Below are 25,771 nucleotides of genomic sequence, written 5' to 3'. Positions count from 1 at the left end.
CTAGCACAGAATTTCAACAACATAACACCGCAGATAGAAATGTTGGTTAACTCCTAATATGGTAATTGTTTAATGGGATTTTAACAATGCTGTACAGAAACTCTAACGACACTGGCATAGTCAACTTCATGTTTTGACCATCTATAGCAGGAGTGTCAAACTCATTTTCACCAAGGGCTACATGAGCATAATGGCTCTCCTCAAAGGGCCAGATGTAACTTATAAAAGTAACTCAATGTAATGTAAGAAATGTAACTCCTTAATGTTAAATAACACTGATTTATTCAAGTTACAAACAGTACAGTTGCACAAAAAAAAATGTTTGCTTTCTTTCTCTGACTGGCAGTGGCTCTATGGTAAGGTGCGCGGTACAGCAGGTCGTCCAATGTTTCAAAGACCGGCGGTTCGATTCCCGCACCCACCCAAAAAGAACATCCGGAGGTGAGCTGACAATGGGAGGTGTCAGGTCACCTCCGGAGCACTGCCAAGGTGCCCTTGAGCAAGGCACCGTCCCTCTTACAAGTTGCTCATTTGGGGTGCACCAATAAAGGAGCTGCCTGCCACTTCACCTCCTCTGCATGCTTACAGGCCCCATGTGTGAGTTTGTGTTCAGGGCCTGTACACACATATACAGTATATGCATGATTTTATTTGGACTAACTAGAGTATGCTACTAATTTCCCTGCGGGGATTATAATCAGTATATAAAATGTAAACAAATAATTAAAAAATGACATGAATCCTTTTATTTTGTCAGGTTATTAAACCCACAGAACTCCATGAATCAAGGATCAAACTATCCAAGTGAATAAAGAAAAATAACATCAAACACGTAAAGATATTAACTTTGTTCAAGATAGCTTTGTTAAAGTCGAAATGGGTTTAATTACTGCATTGTGGGAAATGTAGATTTGAACCATTTATTTTTAGACACTCTTAGCTTTTATGCTCATGCGGGCCACATAAAATGATGTGGCGGGCCACATTCGGCCACCGGGCCTTGAATTTGACACATGTGATCTATAACATTGACAAAACTTGCTGTTCCTTCCAAGAATGTCAATGTGACTGTGCTCTGGGTGACCTCCGAGACATTGATCAGAGAAACGAAGGACTAGTGACAGCGACTGAGAGATTCTATGAGGCTGGAGAGATACATAAGACACTGTCAAGTGTCCTGCTCATCTACAATGGAACTGTTGAGCTGGTCATTCAGTGCCATTGATAGAATATTCTCTACCAGACAGGTTATGGATATTTGATTTTGATGAAAACATTGAGATGAGAAGTGTTTCATTCATTCTGGGGACAAGAACTACACAAGCCTTCTACCCGTCACCCCATCAAATGTTGTCGATGATACAAATTAGTTAAAGTTGGTGAAGTCTATTGTCATGACGTCTGAAAAAAGACCCCAACTAAATTAATAAATAAACAAATGTGACCATCTTGTGTTAAAGTAGCATTGTTTCGGAATATGTAGGTGAAGATTCTGTTCTGTTTCTATGTTTCATTTCAAAAATAAACTTCTCACAATCAAGTGAGTAATTTTAAATTCCAATCTTGCAGGGTAGATACTTGAAAAGTAAATCAGCTGATGAATAAAGAATCTCAGGGAATCTGTCAAAGGAGCTGAGTAAAGTCAAATACATATTAACCAATTAATGTTCTCAGAAATATTTTCTGTCACTGTGGTAATTCTTCAAAAGAAAACGTACGGAGAAATGTAAATCACAACCGTCCTCAAGGAAGTTTAGACAAGTCCAGTTGATTGATTTAAACTACTTTCTTTAAGGTGGATCAATGTACCAGCTCTCCTATTGAACTGGAATTAAAGTCCACGAATTTTTTCAGTCCTGAGTGAATTAAAAAAAAGAATTAAGTGAAGGAAGTATATTCACCATTTCTATCGATTTGAACCAGTGGAATTCTGAATCCATACCTTCAGCTACAGCGGAATAAAAAAGCTGGACGACTTCCTAGTCGGACGTTTTTCTGGGGGACAACAAGCGGAAGTCAACAAACACGTTTAGTAGCGTTAGCTTCTGCGTTCCCGACGTCAGTGAAAGTCTATTTTGTCTTAGTTTTTGTGGTATTTAGTTCAGTTAAAAAATGTTTTCATTTGATTCTCTGGGAAATTCATTTGTAAATGGACTAAAAGCTGCTGAAGAAGTTTTTGGAGCTTTAAGAAAAAATACCGTCAAGAACGAAGAAGAGAGAAATCATCAACGCCGACTGCTGGATCTCTGCCTCAGAGCCGAACTGAAGTTACACAGGATAGGTAAACAACACGTCATTTAGTGAACGAAACAGAAGATTTGACGGTCAATTCATCCATATTTTAACAAACAACTGATTTCCTGGCATGTCTCCGTTTGTGTGACAGTATTAGTTTGTAGTCATAGTAACGTGGTGGTCCTTTTGTTGTCCCTCCAGATGGCCCACAGCATCATGTCTGTAAGCAGGAGGAGGTGGAGGTTCCTGCTGACCAGCAGCTGTGGAACCAGGAGGGGAAGTTCAGTGTGGACCAAGAGGAACCAGAACTTCTACACCTGAAAGAGGAACCAGAGGTTCTACACCTGAAAGAGGAACCAGAGGTTCTACACCTGAAAGAGGAACCAGAGGAACTCCACAACAGTCAGGAGGGAGAGCAGCTTGTACTGAAGCAGGAGACTGATGCTGTTATGTTGACTCCTACTGATGAGGAAAATGACCACAGTGAAGATCAGACTCTGGACATGAAAGCTGAAGATGGTGCAGCACAGACAGAGTCTGTTGACAACCTGCCGGTTATAAGCTCTGTGGTGGGAGCAGCAAACATTGACCTGCTGATCTCTAACAGCTCTCATGTATCCGTCAGCCATGAAGAGAGAGGAGAAACAAGCAGAAAAGATGCTGAGGTTGAGTCTCAGTTCCAGTCCCAGAGAACCAGTAACACCAGTAAGAAACCATATGTTTGTAAAATATGTAAGAGGGGTTACACGAACCACAAGACTTTGAAATCCCACATGAAAATCCACACATGTGAGATGGCATACAGGTGTGAAACATGTGGGAAAGATTTTATGGGCAATAGTGGTTTGATAGTACACATGAAAATCCACACTGGTGAGAAGCCTTACAGGTGTGAAACATGTGGAAAAGGTTTTATTAACAACAATGGGTTGAAAAGACACAAGACAATCCACACTGATGAGAAACCTTACAGGTGTGAAACATGTGGGAAAGATTTTAGGTCCATAACTGCGTTGGGATTGCACAAGAGAATCCACACTGGTCAGAAGCCTTACAGGTGTGAAACATGTGGGAAAGATTTTACATCCAGCAGTGATTTGGGAAGACACAAGAAGATCCACACAGTTGAGAAGCCCTATACATGTGAAACATGTGGGAAAGATTTCAAAAGGAGTGATTATTTGGCTCAACACAGGAGAGTCCACACAGCTGATAAGCTTTACAGGTGTGAAACATGTGGGAAAGGTTTTATTACCAATAGTGGGTTGAAAAGACACGAGATAGTCCACACAGGTGAGAAGCCTTACAGGTGTGAAACATGTGGGAAAGATTTAGGTTCTAGGAGAGCGTTGGTATCACACAAGAAAATCCACACTGGTGAGAAGTCTTACAGGTGTGAAACATGTGGGAAAGGTTTTATTAACAACAGTGGGTTGAGAAGACACGAGAGAATCCACACTGGCGAGAAGCCTTACAGGTGTGAAATATGTGGGAGAGGGAGTAGCTCCAGTAGTGATTTGATTAAGCACAAGAGAACCCACACTGGTGAGAAGCCTTACAGGTGTGAAACATGTGGGAAAGGTTTTATGGAAAATAGCGCATTGATCGTACACAAGAGAATCCACACTGGTGAGAAACCTTACAGGTGTGAAACATGTGGGAAAGAGAACAGGTCCAGTAGTGGTTTGGCTCATCACAGGACAGTCCACACATGTGAGAAGCTTTACAGGTGTGAAACATGTGATAAAAACTTTAAATGGAAAAATACTTACAGAAAGCACATGAGAATCCACACAGAGTTAGAAGCCTGATAGTTTTCAATGTGTGGAGACCTTTTCAGGTACATTTTTGACAGATAAAACAGCTGGTCAACAAACATGAAGCACAAACATCTACTGACGTGAATGGATTTCATTTTAAATGAATAAAGGACGTACAGGACCAGGGCTTTGAACCAGCATTTTTTGCAAATCGGGTCACTACGAACAGAAACAAAAGTATAACGTTTCCAGTTTCACGTTCCATCAATGAACTGATGTTTCTGAACCTTTTAGAACAAAAGAATATTGTTCCCAAAATGGTTAATACGTTCCTTGTAAATATAAATAGGTAGGTAGCTGTAGGACTTTTAAATGAGCAGTTAAAGCAATTAGTTTACATATTGCAGATTTGTCCCAACAGTAAATTGTACAACAGCTCTGATCCAGGTACGGAACAGAGGATGGAGAATCCCAGGGAGATGGAGAAGCTGTGGCAACTGATGATGCAACAAAGTTTGTGTATGTCAGAGCTCACCAGGAGTGAACACGTGAAGCTCTGAACCAAGCATCTTGTCATCGGTCAAGAATAAAAAGAAAAAAACGATGAATGTCCGGAGTGTCGGAGGAAGTCTATCAAAGGAGATTAATTGCTATGAAGCGCTGGCAGTACAGAGATACAGCGCACTGAAAATGCTTGGGAGCCAATGAGTTAATGTCTAAATCAAACATTTTTCAGATTGACAGACTACAATGTTTACCTGTTATGAACATCATCCAGATTGGGAGACTGACTTTTCCTTGACTGCTGGTGACTTCCCACAACTCCTGTCCGTTCTCATCACGCATTGAATGGATGACAGGAAGGGAACCATGAGATCAGATATTTTATTCAATAATGAAAAAAAACAAACGCCGACAATCACAACACACTACGCTTTGAAGCAGGATGTAATTAGGGGTACACCCCACCCAACCACATCTAACTAAATGTAACTCAGTGTAACTCCTTAATATCAAATAACGCTGAATTTTTATTGATTCAAGTTACAAACATTACAGTTCCACAGAAGAAAATATGTTTGCTTGAACATGAATGCTTTTAATTTGTCAGGTTATTAAACGCACAGAACTCCATCAATCGAGGATCAAACTATCCAAGTGAATAAAGAAAAATAACATCAAACACGTCAAGACATTAACTGTGTTCAAAATGATTTTGTCCAAGTTAAAATGGGTTTAATTACTGCATTGTGGGAAATGTAGTTTTGGTCACATCACACTTTTGACCCATTTATTTTTAGACAATCTGACCTTTTATGCCCTCGCAGGCCAAATTAAATGATGTGGTGGGCCACATTTGGCCCCCGGGCCTTGAGTTTGACACCAGGATTTCTCTTAAAGTCTCTGTCAGAAGAAATCAATGTTGGGGCGGCAGTGGCTCAGTGGTAGAGCGAGTCGTCCAATGTTCCTGAGATCGGCAGATCGATTCCCGCTCCTGCCCAAAAGAGTGTGAGCTGACAATGGGAGGTGTCAGCTCACCTCCGGAGCACTACTGAGGCACCTTTGAGCTAGGCGCCGTACCCCTTTACAAGTTTCTCATTTGGGCGCTCCACAAAGGGGCTGCCCGCCACTCTACCTCCCCCTGCACGCGTACAGGCCCCCCGTGTGTGTGCGTGTCCTGCAGGGGCTGGGTACAGGCTAATATGTATACATTCATTTGAAGTACAGTGCGTCCTCGTTCTTTGCTGTCTATTGGTTCCAGGGACACATTGTATTATTTATGATTATTTAAACGTTTATGACCCCATACTGATATTAAACCACTTTCTATCTGTATTCCCTTTTCCCACACTCTGATAGACTGTTTAAAGCACTTCTGTGTCTCACGAAAGTCAGAGCCTAACGGAACAGAGTAAACTTCTAGATGCCGTCAGCCAATACAATGCACGGTATCATGTGACTGCTTACTAAAAACCCGTGATGACGTGGAGTTGCAATCGTTGATGCTCGAATCCGTGAGGGCGCACTGTATATACAAACCAAACTGTGCTCTTAATTTCCCTTTGGGGATCAGATCAGTATATAGAATAAAAGAATTTCATTAAAATTAAATACTCAATATGTGAATATTACATATTAACTAAACCAATATTCTCAGAGATATTTCATTCACTGTGGTAATTCTTCATAACATAGTATCCACCATAAAAGTTCCAGATAAATCAAAATCACATCAGTCTTCAAGGAACTTGATGCAAGTCTAGTTGATTGATTTAAACTACTTTGTTGAATGTGAATCGATCTACCGGCGCCCTGATTTAACTTGAACGAATGTTTCCCAGACTCAAGGTGGACTACAATGTTTCTGAGACGACTGGCACCCTAATTTAACTAGAACTTAAGTCCACGATCTTTTTCAGTCCTGATTGAAATGTAAAAAAAAGTAAGTATATTCTCCATTTCTATCCATCTGAAACAGTGGAATTCTGAATCCATACCTTCAGCTACAGCGGAATAAAAAACCTGGACGACTTCCTAGTCGGACGTTTTTCTGGGGGACAACAAGCGAAAGTCAACAAACACGTTTAGTAGCTTTAGCTTCTACGTTCCCGAAGTCAGTGAAAGTCTATTTTATCTTAGTTTTTGTGGTATTTAGTTCAGTTAAAAAAAATGTCTTCATTTGATTCTTTGGGAAATTCATTTGTAAATTGACTAAAAGCTGCTGAAGAGGAAGTTTTTGGAGCTTTAAGAAAAAATACCGTCAAGAACGAAGAAGAGAGAAATCATCAACGCCGACTGCTGGATCTCTGCCTTAGAGCCAAACTGAAGTTACACAGGATAGGTATACAACACGTCATTTAATGAACGAAACAGAAGATTTGACGGTCAATTCATCAATATTTTAACAAACAACTGATTTCCTGGCATGTCTGCTGAACAGATTGAAATACATGCTATTGATTATTTTGCTGGCTGCATAAGTATTTAGTTTTATACATACAATAAACTTTTCTATCACCCTGTCTCAGTTAAATTCCACACATAGGACACAGACGGCGTTCTCAGTGCCTTCTAATCTGACAAACACACACACACACACACAATTACAATAACAATTCCATTTATGGAAGTGTTGACACTAATGTGATGATCAGGATGTAGGCAGGTTTGTTCACAGGATGAGACGGGAAATAGAAACTACACCGAGAAGATGCGGCCGAACACCTGTCACGATCTGATTGGACCACAAGACACCACATCCCCTCACGCATATTCCTCATCTGAAATGTTTAAATTTGACCACGCCAAACTAGAATTTGCTCTTCTTCAGCTGCATCTGATGTAAGACCCGTTTAGTACCAGCAGTCAAGGACACAGAGAGTCCAGATATCTGCATTAGACTTGTCAGGAATACATTTTTTAAACTTATGACGATGGGCTAAGTCTCCTACTTTACCTCAATAACAAGAACCCACGGAATAAAGAAGCTTTGAAAGGACTTTGCTTCACTGCGTTTGTGTGACAGTATTAGTTTGTAGTCATAGTAACGCGATATAGAGATAAGATCGGGCATAAAAAATCCAGCCCTATTCAACAACAATACCCGCGGGTATTAAAGCCCGAGACGGCCCGATATTTGGGCTGGGCTTGGACTCGGGCTTGAGCTCTTGCCTCTAACGTGATACTCCTTTTGTTTTCCCTTCAGATGGCCCAAAGCATCATGTCTGTAAGGAAGAGGAGGTGGAGGTTCCTGCTGAACAGCAGCTCCGGAACCAGGAGGTGAAGTACAGTGTGGAACAAGAGGAACCAGAGCTTCTACTCCTAAAAGAGGAACCAGAGGTTCTACACATGAAAAGGGAACCAGAGCTTCTACACCTGGAAGAGTCTGTTGTCAACCTGCCGGTTATAAGCTCTGTGGTGGGAGCAGCAAATATTGACCTGCTGATCTCTAACAGCTCTCATGTATCCGTCAGCCGTAATGAGAGAGGAGAAACAAGCAGAAAAGATGCTGAAGTTGAGTCTCGGTTCCAGTCCCAGAGAACCAGTAAAACCAGTAAGAAGCCATATGTTTGTAAAATATGTAAGAGGGGTTACACAAACCACAGGACTTTGCAATCCCACATGAAAATCCACACAGGGGAGAAGCCTTACAGTTGTGAAACATGTGGTAAAGATTTTATAAGCAATTCTGGGTTGATAATACACAAGAGAATCCACACAGGTGAGAAACCTTACAGGTGTGAAACATGTGGGAATGATTTTCGGTCCAGGAGTACGTTGGTATCACACAAGAGAATCCACACAGGTGAGAAGCCTTACAGGTGTGAAACATGTGGGAAAGGTTTTATTAGCATTTTTGGGCTGATAAGACATGAGAGAATCCACACTGGTGAGAAACCTTACAGGTGTGAAACATGTGGGAAAGATTTTAGGTCCAATAATACATTGGTATTACACAAAAGAATCCACACTGGTGAGAAACCTTACAGGTGCGAAACATGCGGGAAAGATTTTGGGTCCAGCAGTGATTTGCGAAGACACAAGATGATCCACACAGTTGAGAAGCCTTACAGGTGTGAAACATGTGGGAAAGGTTTTAGGTCCAGCAGTGATTTGGGAAGACACAACATGATCCACAAAGTTGAGAAGCCCTATAGGTGTGAAACATGTGGGAAAGATTTCAAAAGAAGTGATTATTTGGCTCAACACATGAGAGTCCACACAGCTGATAAGCTTTACAGGTGTGAAACATGTGGGAAAGGTTTTATTACCAATAGTGGGTTGAAAAAACACGAGATTGTCCACACAGGTGAGAAGCCTTACAGGTGTGAAACATGTGATAAAGACTTTAAATGGAAAAATACTTACAGAAAGCACATGAGAAACCACACAGAGTTAGAAGCCTTATAGTTTTCAATGTGTGGAGACCTTTTCAGGTACATTTTTGACAGATAAAACAGCTGGTCAACAAACATGAAGCCAGAACATCTACTGAATGGTTTCATATTAAATGAATAAAGGACGTACAGGACCAGGGCTTTGAACTAGAATTTTTTGCCACTCGAGTCACTCCGAACAGAAACAGAATCATAATGTTTCCAGTTTCACGTTCCATCAATGAACTGATATTCCTGAACCTTTTAGAACAAAAGAATATTGTTCCCAAACTGGTTAATAACGTTCCTTGTAAATATAAATAGGTATGTAGCTGTAGGACTTTTAAATGGGCAATTAAAGCAATTAGTTTACATACTGCAGATTTGTCCTAACAGTAAATAGTGCAACAGCACTGATCCAGGTACAGAACAGAGGATGGAGAATCCCAGGGAGATGGAGAAGCTGTGGCAACTGATGATGCAACAAAGTTTGTGTATGTCAGAGCTCACCAGGAGCGAATACGTGAAGCTCTGAACCAAGCATCTTGTGATCAGTCAAGAACAGAAAGAAAAAAACTAAAGTCCGGAGTGTCGGAGGAAGTCTATCAAAGGAGATTAATTGCTACAATGTGCTAGCAATACAGAGATACAGCACACTGAATTTGACAATGCGTTCCAGGGACCACATGCGATTGAGGAATCCGAGATTATGATCTATTTATCTTATTATTTATGATTATTTAAATGTTTATGTCCCTCCCCAGACTGATATTAAACCACCCTCTATCTGTATTACCTTTTCCCACACTCTGATAGACTGTCTAAAGAATTTTGGGTCTCATGAAAGTCTGAGCCTGACGGAACAGAGCACACTTCCAGATGCTGTCAGCCAATAGAATGCGCGTACGGTATCACGTGACTGCATGCTTAAAAGTCCACGTTGAGGTGGAGTCACAATCGTTGATGCGCGAATGCGTGAGGGCGCACTGTATATACAAACCAAACTGCTCTTAATTTCCCTTCGGGGATCAGATCAGTATATAGAATTTAAAAAATTCATAAAGTTACATATTTAATATTTGAATATTACATATTAACTAAACCAATTCAATATTCTCAGAGATATTTAATTCACTGTGGTAATTCTTCATAACATAGTGTCCATCATTAAAGTTCCGGAGAAATCAAAATCACAACAGTCTTCAAGTAACTTGATGCAAGTCCAGTTGATTGATTTAACTAGAATTAAAGTCCACATTATTTTTCAGCCCTGAGTGAAATGAAGAAAAAAAAAGTAAGTATATTCTCCATTTCTATCGATCTGAAACGGTGGAATTCTGAATCCATACCTTCAGCTACAGCGGAATAAAAAACCTGGACGACTTCCTAGTCGGACGTTCTTCTGGGGGACAACAAGCGGAAGTCAACAAACACGTTTAGTAGCGTTAGCTTCTACGTTCCCGAAGTCTAAAGTCTATTTTATCTTGGTTTTTGGTATTTAGTTCAGTTAACAAAATGTCTTCATTTCACTCTTTGGGAAATTCATTTGTAAATGGACTAAAAGCTGCTGAAGAGGAAGTTTGTGGAGCTTTAAGAAAAAATACCGTCAAGAACGAAGAAGAGAGAAATCATCAACGCCGACTGCTGGATCTCTGCCTCAGAGCCGAACTGAAGTTACACAGGATAGGTAAACAACACGTCATTTAATGAACGAAACAGAAGATTTGACGGTCAATTCATCCATATTTTAACAAACAACTGATTTCCTGGCATTTCTTTTCTGCTGAACAGATTGAAATACATGCTATTGATTATTTTGCTGGCTGCATAAGTATTTAGTTTTATACATACAATAAACTTTTCAACCTGTCTCAGTTAAATTCCACACATAGGACACAGACGGCGTTCTCAGTGCCTTCTAATCTGACAAACACACACACACGCACACACACACACAATTCCATTTATGGAAGTGTTCACACTTATGTGATGATCAGGATGTAGTCATGTTTGTTCACAGGATGAGACCGGAAGTGGAAACTACACCGAGAAGATGCGGCCGAACACCTGTCACGATCTGATTGGACCACAAGACACCACATCCCCTCACGCATATTCCTCATCTGAAATGTTTAAATTTGACCACGCCAAAATAGAATTTGCTCTCCTTTGGCTGCGTCTGATGTAAGACCCGTTTAGTACCAGCAGTCAAGGACACAGAGAGTCCAGATATCTGTATTAGACTTGTCAGGAATACATTTTTTAAACTTATGACGATGGGCTAAGTCTCCTACTTTACCTCAATAACAAGAACCCACGGAATAAAGAATCTTTGAAAGGACTTTGCTTCACTGCGTTTGTGTGACAGTATTAGTTTGTAGTCATAGTAACGTGATATAGAGATAAGATCGGGCCTAAAAAATCCATTCCTACCCGACCCAAGCCCGCGGGTATTAAAGCCCGACCCGACCCGGTCGGGCTTGGGCTTAAAATCTTACCTCTAATGTGATACTCCTTTTGTTGTCCCTCCAGATGGCCATAAGCATCATGTCTGTAAAGAAGAGGAGGTGGAGGTTCCTGCTGACCAGCAGCTGTGGAACCAGGAGGTGAAGTTCAGTGTGGACCAAGAGGAACCAGAGCTTCTACACCTGAAAGAGGAACCAGAGGTTCTACACTTGAAAGAGGAACCAAAGGAACTCCACAGCAGTCAGGAGGGAGAGCAGCTTGTACTGAAGCAGGAGACTGATGCTGTTATGTTGACTCCTACTGATGAGGAAATCGACCACATTGAAAATCAGACTCTGGACATGAAAGCTGAAGATGGTGCAGCACAGACAGAGTCTGTTAACAACCTGCCGGTTATAAGCTCTGTGGTGGGAGCAGCAAACATTGACCTGCTGATCTCTAACAGCTCTCATGTATCCGTCAGCCATGAAGAGAGAGGAGAAACAAGCAGAAAAGATGTTTCTCAGTTCCAGTCCCAGAGAACCAGTAACACCAGTAAGAAACCGTATGTTTGTAAAATATGTAAGAGGGGTTACACAAACCGCAGGAATTTGAAATCCCACATGAAAATCCACACAGGTGAGATGGCATACAGGTGTGAAACATGTGGGAAAGATTTCATTAACAATAACAGGTTGAAAAGACACAAGAGAATCCACACCGGTCAGAAGCCTTACAGGTGTGAAACATGTGGGAAAGATTTTAGGTCCAGCAGTCATTTGGGAAGACACAAGAAGATCCACACAGATGAGAAGCCCTATCGGTGTGAAATATGTGGGAAAGATTTTATGGCTCATGATGGGTTGATAATACACAAGAGAATCCACACCGGTGAGAAGCCTTACAGGTGTGAAACATGTGGGAAAGATTTTAGGTGCAGTAGTACATTGGTATCACACAAGAGAATCCACACAGGTGAGAAGCCTTACAGGTGTGAAACATGTGGGAAAGGTTTTAGGTCCAATAGTACATTGGTATCACACAAGAGAATCCACACAGATGAGAAGCCTTACAGGTGTGAAATGTGTGGGAAAGATTTTAGGTCCAATAGTATGTTGGTATCACACAAGAGAATCCACACAGGTGAGAAGCCTTACAGGTGTGAAACATGTGGGATAGGTTTTACTCGTAATAGTGCGTTGAAGAGACACAAGAGAATCCACACAGGTGAGAAGCCTTACGGGTGTGAAACATGTGGGAAAGATTTTAGGTCCAATAGCACTTTGGTATCACATAAGAAAATCCACACAGGTGAGAAGCCTTACAGGTGTGAAACGTGTGGGAAATATTTTAGGTCCAATAGTACGTTGGTATCACACAAGAGAATCCACACAGGTGAGAAGCCTTACAGTTGTGAAACATGTGGGAAAGGTTTTATTACCAATAGTGGGTTGAGAAAACACGAGAGAATCTACACCGGTGAGAGGCCTTAGTGGTGTGAAATACCTGGGAAAGATTTTAGGTCCAGTAGTGATTTGGCTCAAGACAGAAGAGTCCACGCACATGAGAAACTTAAATAAAAGTCATGTCATTTTCATCCCCTTTGCCGCCAGCATAATGTGCTTTTTGTTTCATCTTTCTATCTGCAACAGTTGCGAAGATATTTGGTCGACTAACGGACAGATTGATGAACACACAAACACTGACAATTACAATACATCACCACTTTGAAGCGGGATGTAATTAATAAAGGACAGAGAGGATGTACTGTATTGGCCCGAATATAAGACGACCCTGATGATAAGACGACCCCCTCTTTTTCAAGACTCAAGTTTGAAAAAAGACTTTTTGAACACCAAATGTAATTTTTATGCAGAAAATAATTAAAGTACATCTAAAACAAATGATTATAACAATATATTAGCGAGAAAAAGCATTTTATTTTGCCTAATTCAAATCATGCAAAAACTGTCTATCATATCTTAATATCTGAACATTTAAATATGTAAACTAAAGTGCAATCACATTTGTAAATGAATAGTGAGTGGCACCAACCTTTCTATCATCCGAGAACCGACCCACTTTTCTCCAGATTGTCACTACGTTTTCTGTCATCTCTTCTCTTATTTTTTTCTCTTTTCTTTCCGCTATTTTCATTTTTCTATTTCGTGACAGGGGTTCGCTTTGGCCTGGGGAATTAAGTTCAGCATTCGCTTTAAAGATATCTGTGAATGGCATTGCGAATTGGTATAATTTCTAGACCCCAAATATAAGACGACCCCCACTTTTTCAGTCTTATTTAAATGCAAAAAACACCGTCTTATATTCGGGCCAATACGGTAATAATATTACCACATTTGTAATCTGTCATTTCAAACTGGGGTGTTTCCCCTGTGTTCGTAGGAAGAAAGAGAAGAGGAACACCAAGAGTATAGGTTGAGAGTAGGAACGTTGAATGTTGGAACTATGACAGGAAAAGGTAGAGAGCTGGTTGACATGATGCAGAGGAGGAAGGTAGACATACTGTGTGTCCAGGAGACCAGTTGGAAAGGTAGCAAGGCCAGAAGTCTAGGAGCAGGGTTCAAGTTCTTCTACCATGGTGTAGATAAGAAGAGAAATGGATTTGGAGTTATCTTGAAGGAGAAGTTTGTTAGGAATGTCCTGGAGGTAAAAGAGTGTCAGACAGAGTGATGAGTCTGAAGCTAGAAATAGAAGGTCAGTCAGTCAGTCAGTCATCTTCAGATTACCACCGCCATATCCGCCGCAGCGGGTCACAGGGAGCTGGAGCCTATCTTGGCGGCATAGGGCGTGAGGCAGGGGACACTCCGGGCACGACACCAGTGCACCTTGGGAAATGGAAGGTGTGATGTTCAATGTTGTTAGTGGGTATACTCCCCAGGTAGGATGTGAGCTGGAGGAGGAGAAATTCTGGTTGGACTTTGATGAAGTTATGCAGAGCATACCTAGAAATGAGAGAGTTGTTATTAGTGCAGACTTCAATAGACATGTTGTCGCAGGTAACAGAGGTGATGAGGAGGTGATGGGCAGGTTTAGTATCCAGGAGAGGAACGCAGAAGGACAGATGGTAGTTGACTTTGCAAAAAGGATGGAAATGGCTATAAGGAATACTTTCTTCCAGAAGAGGCAGGAACATAGGGTGACCTATAAGAGTGGTGGTAGGAGCACACAGGTAGACTACATCTTGTATAGACGGTGTAATCTGAAGGAGATCAGTGACTGTAAAGTAGTGGTAGGCGACAGTGTAACCAAACAGCATAGGATGGTGGTGTGTAGGATGAATCTGGTGGTGAGGGAGATGAAGAGGACAAAGACAGAGCACAGTACGAAATAGTGGAAGCTGAAAAGGGAAGAGTGTTGCATGACCTTGAGGAAGGAGTTAGGACAGGCTCTGGGTGGTCAGGAGGTGCTTGCAGATTCTGTACAACTGCAGCTAATGTGATCAGGGAGACAGGTAGGAGAGTACTTGGTGTATCATCTGGAAGGAAAGTAGATAAGGAGACTTGGTGGTGGAATGAGGAGGTACAGGAGTGTATTCAGAGAAAGAGGTTAGCTAAGAAGAAGTGGGACACAGAGGACTGAGGAGAGTAGACAGGAGTACAGGCAGATGCAGCATAAGGTGAAGGTAAAGGTGGCAAAACAAGGGGCTTATGATGACTTGTATGCTAGGTTGGACAGCAAGGGGGGAGAGACTGATCTATACAGGTTGGCGAAACAGAGAGACAGAGATGGGAAGGACGTGCAGCAGGTTAGGGTGATTAAGGATAGGGTGCCAGTAGTGTGATGGGAAGATGGAAAGAGTACTTTGAAGAGTTGAACATGGAAAATGAGAGAGAACAAAGACTAGAAGAGGTGACTGTTGTGGACCAGGAAGTAGCAAAGATCAGACAGGACGAAGTGAGGAGGGCATTGAAGAGGAGGAAGAGTGGAAAGGCAGTTGGTCCTGATGATATACCTGTAGAGGTTTGGAAATGTCTAGGAGAGGTAGCAATAGAGTTTCTGACTTGGTTGTTCAACAGGATCTTAGATAGTGAGATGATGCCTGAGGAATGGAGGAGAAGTGTGCTGGTGCCCATTTTTAAGAACAAGGGAGATGTGCAGAGTTGTGGCAACTACAGAGGAATAAAGCTGATGAGCCATACAATGAAGTTATGGGAAAGAGTAGTGGAAGCTAGACTAAGGGCAGAAGTGAGCATTTGTGAGCAGCAGTATGGTTTCATGTCAAAAAAGAGTACTACAGATACAGTATTTGCTTTGAGGATGTTGATAGAGAAGTACAGAGAAGGCCAGAGGGAGCTGCATTGTGTTTTTGTAGATCTGGAGAAAGCTGATGACAGGGTGCCCAGAGAGAAACTGTGGTATTGTATGAGGAAGTCTGGAGTGACAGAGAAGTATGTTAGAGCGGTGCAGGACATGTATGAGGACTGTAAGACAGTGTTGAGGTGTGCTGTAGGTGTGACAGAGGAGTTCAAGGTGGAGGTGGGACTGCATCAGGGATCAGCTCTGAGCCCCTTCTTGTTCGCTATGGTGATGGACAGGCTGACAGACGAGGTTAGACAGGAATCTCCATGGACTATGATGTTTGCAGATGACATTGTGATCTGCAGTGAGAGCAGGGAACAGGTGGAGGAGAAGCTAGAGAGGTGGATGTTTGTCCTGGAAAGGAGAGGAATGAAGGTTAGCCGCAGTAAGACAGAGTACAGTACATGTGTGTGAATGAGAGGGACCCAAGTGGAAGAGTGAGGTTACAGGGAGAAGAGATCAAGAGGATTTGAAGTACTTAGGGTCAACAGTCCGGAGCAATGGAGAGCGTGGAAAAGAGGTGAAGAAGCGTGTCCAGGCAGGATGGAACAGGTGGAGGAAAGTGTCAGGTGTGATGTGTGATAGAAGAGTTTCAGCTAAAATGAAAGGAAAGGTGTACAAAACTGTGGTGAGACCAGCGATGTTGTTTGGTCTAGAGACAGTGTCACTGAGGAAAAGACAGGAGACAGAGCTGGAGGTAGCAGAGATGAAGATGCTGAGGTTCTCTTTGGGAGTGACCAGGATGGACAGGATCAGGAATGAGTACATCAGAGGGACAGCACATGTTAGAGGTTTTGGAGATAAAGTCAGAGAGGCCAGACTGAGATGGTTTTGACATGTCCAGAGCAAGGTTATAATCGTTAACGAAAACTAACGAAATAATGAAAACTAAATGTGTAAAAATATTTTCGTTAACTGAATAAAAATAAAAACGAGGCTTTGCAAAAAAACGACAACTAACTGAAACTGTATTGTGTGTTTACAAAACTAACTAAAACAAACTGAAATGATTGAGAAAATTTGCTTAGTTTCCGTCTTTGTCAGTGTATCAATCTGTCGGGCGGCATGGCGGCGAAAGTAGGGAGAAACCTCCAGAGTCCTATTTGGGAATATTTTGAATATGACTGTCTCAGACAAGAGTAAGTGCCTTGTAGTGGAACATGATAAAATATGTGGAACCTTTCTGGGGGGGGGGGGAATTCCACGAATCTTAAAGTCCATTTGAAAAGCGCACACAAGAAGGCTAACCTAGCTTACCTTGAGCAAGTAAGGGAGAACGCCCAGCCTCCTTCCTCCGAAACAGATGCTAACCCCAGGCCAGGCAGCACGATGTAGACCGACACAACTACTGTTAGGAGTCAGATAGCTTAACTTAATGAGGTACTGGGTTTTGAGTTTTTCATGTTTTTGTTTTAGAAAGATACTACTTGCATCTCACTTAAGAAACAGAACACATATTGCACTTAATTTTTTAAATCTCTGACAAATATCCCTTACTACCAAAAAAGACTAAAACTAAGACTAAAACTAATAAAAACTAAACTAAAACTAAGCATTTTCAAAAAATAAAAACTAAACTAGCAAACTAGCATTAAAAACTAATTAAAACTAAACTGAAATTGAAAACAAAGAGTTACAACTAAATAAAAATAAAAACTAATGAAAAATCCCAAACTATTATAACCTTGGTCCACAGACGCACCGTCATTACCTGTCTCATGGAAATCCTCGTTCATACTGAGGATTTCCCATCATCCTTAGCCAACATGATGCAGGCATGTACAACAGTAGATGGCGTAGTTTCCCCATTTTAGCGGGATTTTAACTACAACTTATTCAACTCTGTTACAAATGTACACTGTATGAACCTGTACCTGAACCTGTACTCTCTGTCCCTGTCTATGTGTAAAAAGCATAGTAACAGTTGTGTTTGGTTTGCAGGCACAAGAACACTTTACAGGTCACACAACGCACTCGGGTTCTTCCAGTGCAGCCTGGTTGTCTACAGCGCATAGCATTCTTTATGCCAACCATCTCTTGGAGATGGGCATTAGCCCTCCTGTGGACTGAGACATGGGGCAACGTTGTCACATGACGTTTTACCCCTTGACTTGAATCATCTTCCTCTGATTCCCCTGACAGGTCTGCATCTGCACTATGATGCTGGGCCAAGAGGCTCTCTGCCACTTCCATACGGTACTCTAGGAACCGGATGGGTCTTATCTTTGGTCCAGCACATTTCTGGTCTTTGTGGTAGAGCAGCCAGATGTTAGCTAAAGCCAGATTTGTAAAGTGCATGAACATATAATAGATAATCATTCTGTCCATCAAATCAACACCACCCATCTTGATGTACTCACGGACAATGCTTGGCCGCGAGACAGTGGCATATTGCTTCAATTTCTTGTCCCAGCGCTGGCAGGTGTCTTCACGCTGTGTATCATGGGCAACAGACATCATCAATACTGGTTTGTTGTCATACCACTTCACTACACACAACTTTCCATCTTCAGCAGACACTTCTGATGAGGTACCTCGTCCTGCATTCTTCATGACTTTGTCTGTTGGTAACTTGTGGTCCACTCCAGTGAGTCGGTTCTTCATTATTGCTCCTGCTATGTACAGCTCCTTCTCCATCATTCGCTGCGCACCTTTGATGGTGGTGAAGAGTTGGTCACAATAGACTTTTGTGCCAGGTTTCAGAGTTTGACACAGGCGGTCAATGACTAGGCTTCCCAAACCCAGGCCTTCTGGTTCTTCTACCTTCTCAATCAGTGGCTGTGTTCCTTGATAGAGCTCAAAGTTAAGCACAATGCCATCTGCTGTAGCACAAACAAAGTTCTTTATGCCAACTGGATTTGGCTTCATCGGCAGATATTGTCTCCATGGACAGGGTCCCGTGAAGGGTATCATCTGCTCGTCAATAGATGCGCAATCAGGTCGATCCAGAGACTTGCGCCTGCACAGAATCCGATCCAGAAAAGGCCTAACCTTCCAGAATTTGTCCATCCTACTCAGGTCTTCTGGCACATCATCATCAATAACCACTTTTATTGCTCCTCTCAGTTTGAAGAATCTTGCACGCGTGAATCTGTCAGTGATGGCAGTGATTCTCAAGGATTTGGACCAATACATCCAAATGGTTGGGTATCGGATGCAGGACATTAAAATACAGGCACCAAAAAAGTGGTAAACCTCATCGACAGACATGTTGAGTGGATACCCACTCTTAGACAGTGACATAGCATTGGTGCATTCTGAAATCTTTTTCATTAGATCTCTATCTATTTACTGTTCAAAATAGTCTAGTGGGGTCCATGAAGACATGGAAAAATCAATTACAAACAAATGTCTTTCATGTAGTTATGCATTATGTATTTGTAGATTATTTCAATGGTATAATGTATGGATTGTCGTTGCACCAGAGATAGTTCCACAGTGCACACGCTTGTGGACACAAGAGCTAGACAGTGCTGTCCACGTATGTGGCCACTGGACCTTTTAAATAGAACTTAAGTCCACAATTTTTTTCAGTCCTGAGTGAAATGAAAAACTTTTCTATCACCCTGTCTCAGTTAATTTCCACACATAGGACATAGTATCTATCTATCTATCTATCTATAGACGGCAGTCTGAGTTCTCTCTAAACTGACACACACTCATCTGACACACACACGCACACACGGTTGCAATGGCAGTCCCATTTGGAGGACGTAGGCAAACTCATCTGACACACACACACACACACACACACACACACACACACACAATTACAATTACAATAACAATTCCATTTATGGAAGTATTCACACCTTATGGGATGATCAGGATGTAGGCAGGTTAAGGAAACTACACCGAGAAGATACGGCCGAAAATCTGTCATGATCTGATTGGACCAGAAGACACCACATCCTCTCATGCATATTCCCAATCTGAATTGATTAAATTTGACTGGGCCAAGATAGAATTAGCTCTTCTTCAGCTGCGTCTGATGTAAGACTCGTGTAGCACCGGCAGTCAGGGACACTGAGAGAGCTAAGACATCTGTATTAGACTTGTCAGGAATACATTTTTAAGCTTATGACGATGGGCTAAGTCTCCTACTTAACGTCAATAACAAGAACCCATGGAATAAAGAATCTTTGAAAGGACTTTGCTTCACTGCGTTTGTGTGACAGTATTAGTTTGTAGTCATAGTAACGTGATATAGAGATAAGATCGGGCCTAAAAAATCCAGCCCTACCCGACCCAAGCCCGCGGGTATTAAAGCCAGACCCAACCCGGTCGGGCTTGGGCTTAAAATCTTACCTCTAACGTGATACTCCTTTTGTTGTCCCTCCAGATGGCCATAAGCATCATGTTTGTAAGGAAGAGGAGGTGGAGGTTCCTGCTGACCAGCAGCTGTGGAACCAGGAGGTGAAGTTCAGTGTGGACCAAGAGGAACCAGAGATTCTACACTTGAAAGAGGAACCAGAGATTCTATACCTGAAAGAGGAACCAGAGATTCTACACCTGAAAGAGGAACCAGAGATTCTACACCTGAAAGAGGAACCAGAGCTTCTACACCTGAAAGAGGAACCAGAGCTTCTACACCTGAAAGAGGAACCAAAGGAACTGCACCTGAAAGAGGAACCAGAGGAACTCCACAGCAGTCAGGAGGGAGAGCAGCTTGCACTGAAGCAGGAGACTGATGCTGTTATTTTGACTCCTTCTCATGAGGAAAATGACCACAGTGAAGATCAGACTCTGGACATGAAAGCTGAAGATGGTGCAGCACAGACAGAGTCTGTTGACAACCTGCCGGTTATAAGCTCTGTGGTGGGAGCAGCAAACATTGACCTGCTGATCTCTAACAGCTCTCATGTATCCGTCAGCCATGAAGAGAGAGGAGAAACAAGCAAAGATGCTGAGGTTGAGTCTCAGTTTCAGTCCCAGAGAACCAGTAACACCAGTAAGAAGCCATATGTTTGTAAAATATGTAAGAGGGGTTACACAAACCGCAACACTTTGAAATCCCACATGAAAATCCACACAGGTGAGAAACCTTACAGGTGTGAAACATGTGGGAAAGATTTTACGTGGAATAGTGGGTTGACAATACACAAGAGAATCCACACAGGTGAGAAACCTTACAGGTGTGAAACATGTGGGAAAGATTTTATGTCCAGGAGTACGTTGGTATCACACAAGAAAATCCACACAGGTGAGAAGCCTTACAGGTGTGAAACATGCGGGAAAGATTTTAGGTCCAATAGTACGTTGGTATCGCACAAGAGAATCCACACAGGTGAGAAGCCCTACTGGTGTGAAACATGTGGAAAAGGTTTTATTAACAATAAGGGGTTGAGAAGACACAAAAGAATCCATACGGGTGAGATGCCATACAGGTGTGAAACATGTGGGAAAGATTTTATGTCCAGTAGTACATTGGTATCACACAAGAGAATCCACACCGGTCAGAAGCCTTACATGTGCGAAACATGTGGGCAAGATTTTAGGTCCAGCAGTAATTTGGGAAGACACAAGAAGATCCACACAGTTGAGAAGCCCTATATGTGTGAAACATGTGGGAAAGATTTCAAAAGAAGTGATTATTTGGCTCAACACAGGAGAGTCCACACAGCTGATAAGCTTTACAGGTGTGAAACATGTGGGAAAGGTTTTACTAACAATAGTGGGTTGAAAAAACATGAGATAGTCCACACAGGTGAGAAGCCTTACAGGTGTGAAACATGTGGGAAAGATTTTGGTTCCAGGGCAACGTTGATATCACACAAGAGAATCCACACTGGTGAGAAGTCTTACAGGTGTGAAACATGTGGGAAAGGTTTCATTACCAATAGTGGGTTGAGAAGACACGAGAGAATCCACATTGGCGAGAAGCCTTACAGGTGTGAAATATGTGGGAGAGGGAGTAGCTCCAGTAGTGATTTGAGTAAGCACAAGAGAACCCACACTGGTGAGAAGCCTTACAGGTGTGAAACATGTGATAAAGACTTTAAATGGAAAATTACTTACAGAAAGCACATGAGAATCCACACAGAGTTAGAAGCCTGATAGTTTTCAATGTGTGGAGACCTTTTCAGGTACATTTTTGACAGATAAAACAGCTGGTCAACAAACATGAAGCACAAACATCTACTGACGTGAATGGATTTCATTTGAAATGAGTAAAGGACGTACAGGACCAGGGCTTTGAACCAGAATTTTTGCCAGTCAGGTCGCCCCGAACAGAAATAGAATTAAAACATTTACAGTTTCACGTTCCATCAATGAACTGACGTTCCTGAACCTTTTAGAACAAAAGAATATTGTTCCCAAACTGGTTAATAACGTTCCTTGTAAATATAAATAGGTATGTAGCTGTAGGACTTTTAAATGGGCAATTAAAGCAATTAGTTTACATACTGCAGATTTGTCCCAACAGTAAATAGTGCAACAGGACTGATCCAGGTACGGAACAGAGGATGGAGAATTACAGGGAGATGGAGAAGCTGTGGCAACTGGAGTCTCTGTGCTCTATGTCCTCACAGGTTTTTCTCAGGTTCACCCCTCATCCACCCATCTGCTATGGACCTGCTCTTCCCATCCCACCAGTGCCACCCCTTACCTAATTATCGGCTGGGGTCTGGCTTCCTTTTTCCTCCGCGCCACCATACTGTTCCACCCCTCATCCACCCATTCACTGTGGACCTGCACCTCCCATCCACCAGTATCACCCCTCACCTAACCATCGACTGGGGTCCTGCTGCCTCTCTTCCTTGGTGTCATCTTACTGTTCCACCCCTCATCCGCCCAGCCGCCGTGGACCTTCCTCTGTGGACCTGCACCTCCGAGCCCACCAGTATCACCCCCATCTCTCCATGTGCTGTGGACCTTCTCCTCCAAGCCCACCAGTACCACCCCTCAACTATCCATCAGCTGGGGTCCTGTTCCTTTCTTCCTCCGTGCCGCCATACAGTCATCCACGCAGCTGTAATTGTGCGTTGACTTTAGCAACCTTAACCATATTGACACTGACTCTATCTGGTCTATCTGCCACTCTCTCTCTTTCTCTCTTTCTCTTTCCCTGTTCTTATCTTCCTTTGATTTCTTTTCCACCCAACCGGACAAGGCGGATGGCCGTCCAAAAGAGTCTGGGTCCTGCCTGGAGTTTCTTCCTCATGGAGGGAGTTTTTCCCCGCCACTGTCGCTTACGCTTGCTCTGGAGGGTTCAGTTGGGTTTCTCTGTCTGTTAAGGCGCTTTGAAATGTCTGTTGCCATGATTAAGCGCTATATAAATAAAACTTGATTGATAGATGATGCAACAAAGTTTGTGTATGTCAAGAGCTCACCGGGAGCGAACATGTGAAGCTCTGAACCAAGCATCTTGTGATCAGTCGCCCTTTACAAGTTTCTCATTTGGGCGCTCCACAAAGGTGCTGCCCGCCACTCTACCTCCCCCTGCATGCGTACAGGCCCCCCACATGCGATTAAGAAATCCGTGATTGTGATCTATTTATGTTATTATTTACGGTAATTTAAACGTCTATGTCCCTCTCCATACTGATATTAAACCACCTTATATCTGTATTACCTTTTCCACACTCTGATAGACTGTTTAAAGCACTTTTGTGTCTCACGAAAGTCTGAACCTGACGGAACAGAGCACACTTCCAGATGCCGTCAGCCAATAGAATGTGCGTACGGTAGCACGTGACTGCCTACTCAAATCCGCAATGAGGTGGAGTCGCAATCGCTGATGCGCAAATGCGTGAGGGCGCACTGTATATACAAACCAAACTGTGCTCTTAATTTCCCTTCGGGGATCAGATCAGTATATAGAATTAAATATTTCATTAAAATTAAATACTCAATATGTGAATATTATATATTAACTAAACCAATTCCATGTTCTCAGAGATATTCCCTTCACTCTGTTAATTCTTCATAACAGTGTCCAGCATACAAGTTCCGGAGAAATCAAAATCACAACAGTCTTCAAGGAACTTGATGCAAGTCCAGTTGATCGATTTGATTTAACTAGAATTGAAGTCCACATTATTTTTCAGCCCTCAGTGAAATGAAAAAAAGAAGAAGTACATTCTCCATTTCTATCGATGTGAAACAGTGGAATTCTGAATCCATACCTTCAGCTACAGCGGAAAAAAAACCCTGGACGACTTCCTAGTCGGACGTTTTTCTGGGGGACAACAAGCGGAAGTCAACAAACACGTTTAGTAGCGTTAGCTTCTACGTTCCTGAAGTCAGTGAAAGTCTATTTTATCTTAGTTTTTGTGGTATTTAGTTCAGTTAACAAAATGTCTTCATTTCACTCTTTGGGAAATTCATTTGTAAATGGACTAAAGCTGCTGAAGAGGAAGTTTTTGGAGCTTTAAGAAAAAATACTGTCAAGAACGAAGAAGAGAGAAATCATCAACGCCGACTGCTGGATCTCTGCCTTAGAGCCGAACTGAAGTTACACAGGATAGGTATACAAAACATTATTTAATGAACGAAACAGAAGATTTGACGGTCAATTCATCCATATTTTAACAAACAACTGATTTCCTGGCATGTCTGCTGAACAGATTGAAATACATGCTATTGATTATTTTGCTGGCTGCATAAGTCTTTAGTTTTATACATACAATAAACTTTTCTATCACCCTGTCTCAGTTAATTTTCACACAGGACACAGACGGCGTTCTCAGTGCCTTCTAAACTCACACAGACACAGACACACACACACACACACACACACACACACACACAATTACAATAACAATTTCATTTATGGAAGTGTTCACACTTATGGGATGATCAGGATGTAGTCATGTTTGTTCACAGGATGAGACCGGAAGTGGAAACTACACCGAAAAGATGCGGCCGAACACCTGTCACGATCTGATTGGACCACAAGACACCACATCCCCTCATGCATATTCCTCATCTGAATTGTTTAAATTTGACCAGGCCAAAATAGAATTTGCTCTCCTTCAGCTGCGTCTGATGTAAGACCCGTTTAGTACCAGCAGTCAGGGACACTGAGAGTCCAGATATCTGTATTAGACTTGTCAGGAATACATTTTTTAAACGATGGGCTAAGTCTCCTACTTTACCTCAATAACAAGAACCCACGGAATAAAGAAGCTTTGAAAGGACTTTGCTTCACTGCGTTTGTGTGACAGTATTAGTTTGTCGTCATAGTATATAGAGATAAGATCGGGCCTAAAAAATCCAGCTCTACTCAACCCAAGCCCGCGGGTATTAAAGCCCGACCCGAAATTCGGGCCGGACTTGGACTAAGACTTAAGATCTTGCCTCTAACGTGACACTCCTTTTGTTGTCCTTCCAGATGGCCCAAAGCATCATGTCTAAAGAAGAGGAGGTGGAAGTTCCTGCTGACCAGCAGCTCCGGAACCGGGAAGTGAAGTTTAGTGTGGAGCGAGTGGAACCAGAGTTTCTACACCTGAAAGAGGAATCAGAGATTCTACACCTGAAAGAGTCTGTTAACAACCTGCCGGTTATAAGCTCTGTGGTGGGAGCAGCAAACATTGACCTGCTGATCTCTAACAGCTCTCATGTATCCGTCAGCCATGATGAGAGAGGAGAAACAAGCACAAAAGTTGCTGAGTCTCGCTTTCAGTCCCAGAGAACAAGTAACGCCAGTAAGAAACAATATGTAAAATATGTAAGAGGGGTTACACAAACCACAAGACTGGAATCCCACATGAAAATCCACACAGATGAGAATCCTTACAGTTGTGAAACATGTAGGAAAAATTTTATGAGCAATACTGGGTTGATAATACACAAGAGAATCCACACAGGTGAGAAGCCTTACAGGTGTGAAACATGTGGGAAAGATTTTAGGTCCAGGACTACGTTGCTATCACACAAGAGAATCCACACAGGTAAGAAGCCTTACAGGTGTGAAATATTTGGGATAGGTTTTATTCGTAATAGCGGTTTGAGAAGACACAAGAGAATCCACACTGGTGAGAAACCTTACAGTTGTGAAACGTGTGGGAAAGATTTTAGGTCCAATAGTACGTTGGTATCACACAAGAGAATCCACACAGGTGACAAACTTTAGTAAAAATCATCTCATTTTCATCCCCTTTGCTGCCAACATAATGCGCTTTTTGATTC

The 25,771-nt window shown here is 42.2% G+C and overlaps 2 protein-coding genes across 5 annotated transcripts in view; one reads left to right on the top strand and one right to left on the bottom strand.

Moving 5' to 3' along the window:
• The window catches only part of atat1 (alpha tubulin acetyltransferase 1), a 51,024-nt gene that overhangs the window by 22,955 nt on the left and 2,298 nt on the right, over window positions 1-25,771 (bottom strand). The window lies entirely within an intron of this gene.
• On the top strand, window positions 2,016-25,715 carry LOC137607124 (zinc finger protein 721-like). Its single transcript, XM_068332626.1, has 6 exons — window positions 2,016-2,281; window positions 2,437-2,940; window positions 7,702-8,873; window positions 11,941-12,796; window positions 20,673-21,612; window positions 25,382-25,715. Exons 1-6 carry the CDS (start codon window positions 2,113-2,115, stop codon window positions 25,713-25,715), a joined length of 3,975 nt encoding a protein of 1,324 aa, XP_068188727.1. The 5' UTR covers window positions 2,016-2,112.

Source organism: Antennarius striatus, chromosome 14, assembly GCF_040054535.1.
Source record: "Antennarius striatus isolate MH-2024 chromosome 14, ASM4005453v1, whole genome shotgun sequence".
Lineage (NCBI taxonomy): Eukaryota > Metazoa > Chordata > Actinopteri > Lophiiformes > Antennariidae > Antennarius > Antennarius striatus.
The sequence above is the reverse complement of the archived record's forward strand: the minus strand, read 5'-3'. Positions and strand labels throughout refer to the sequence as shown.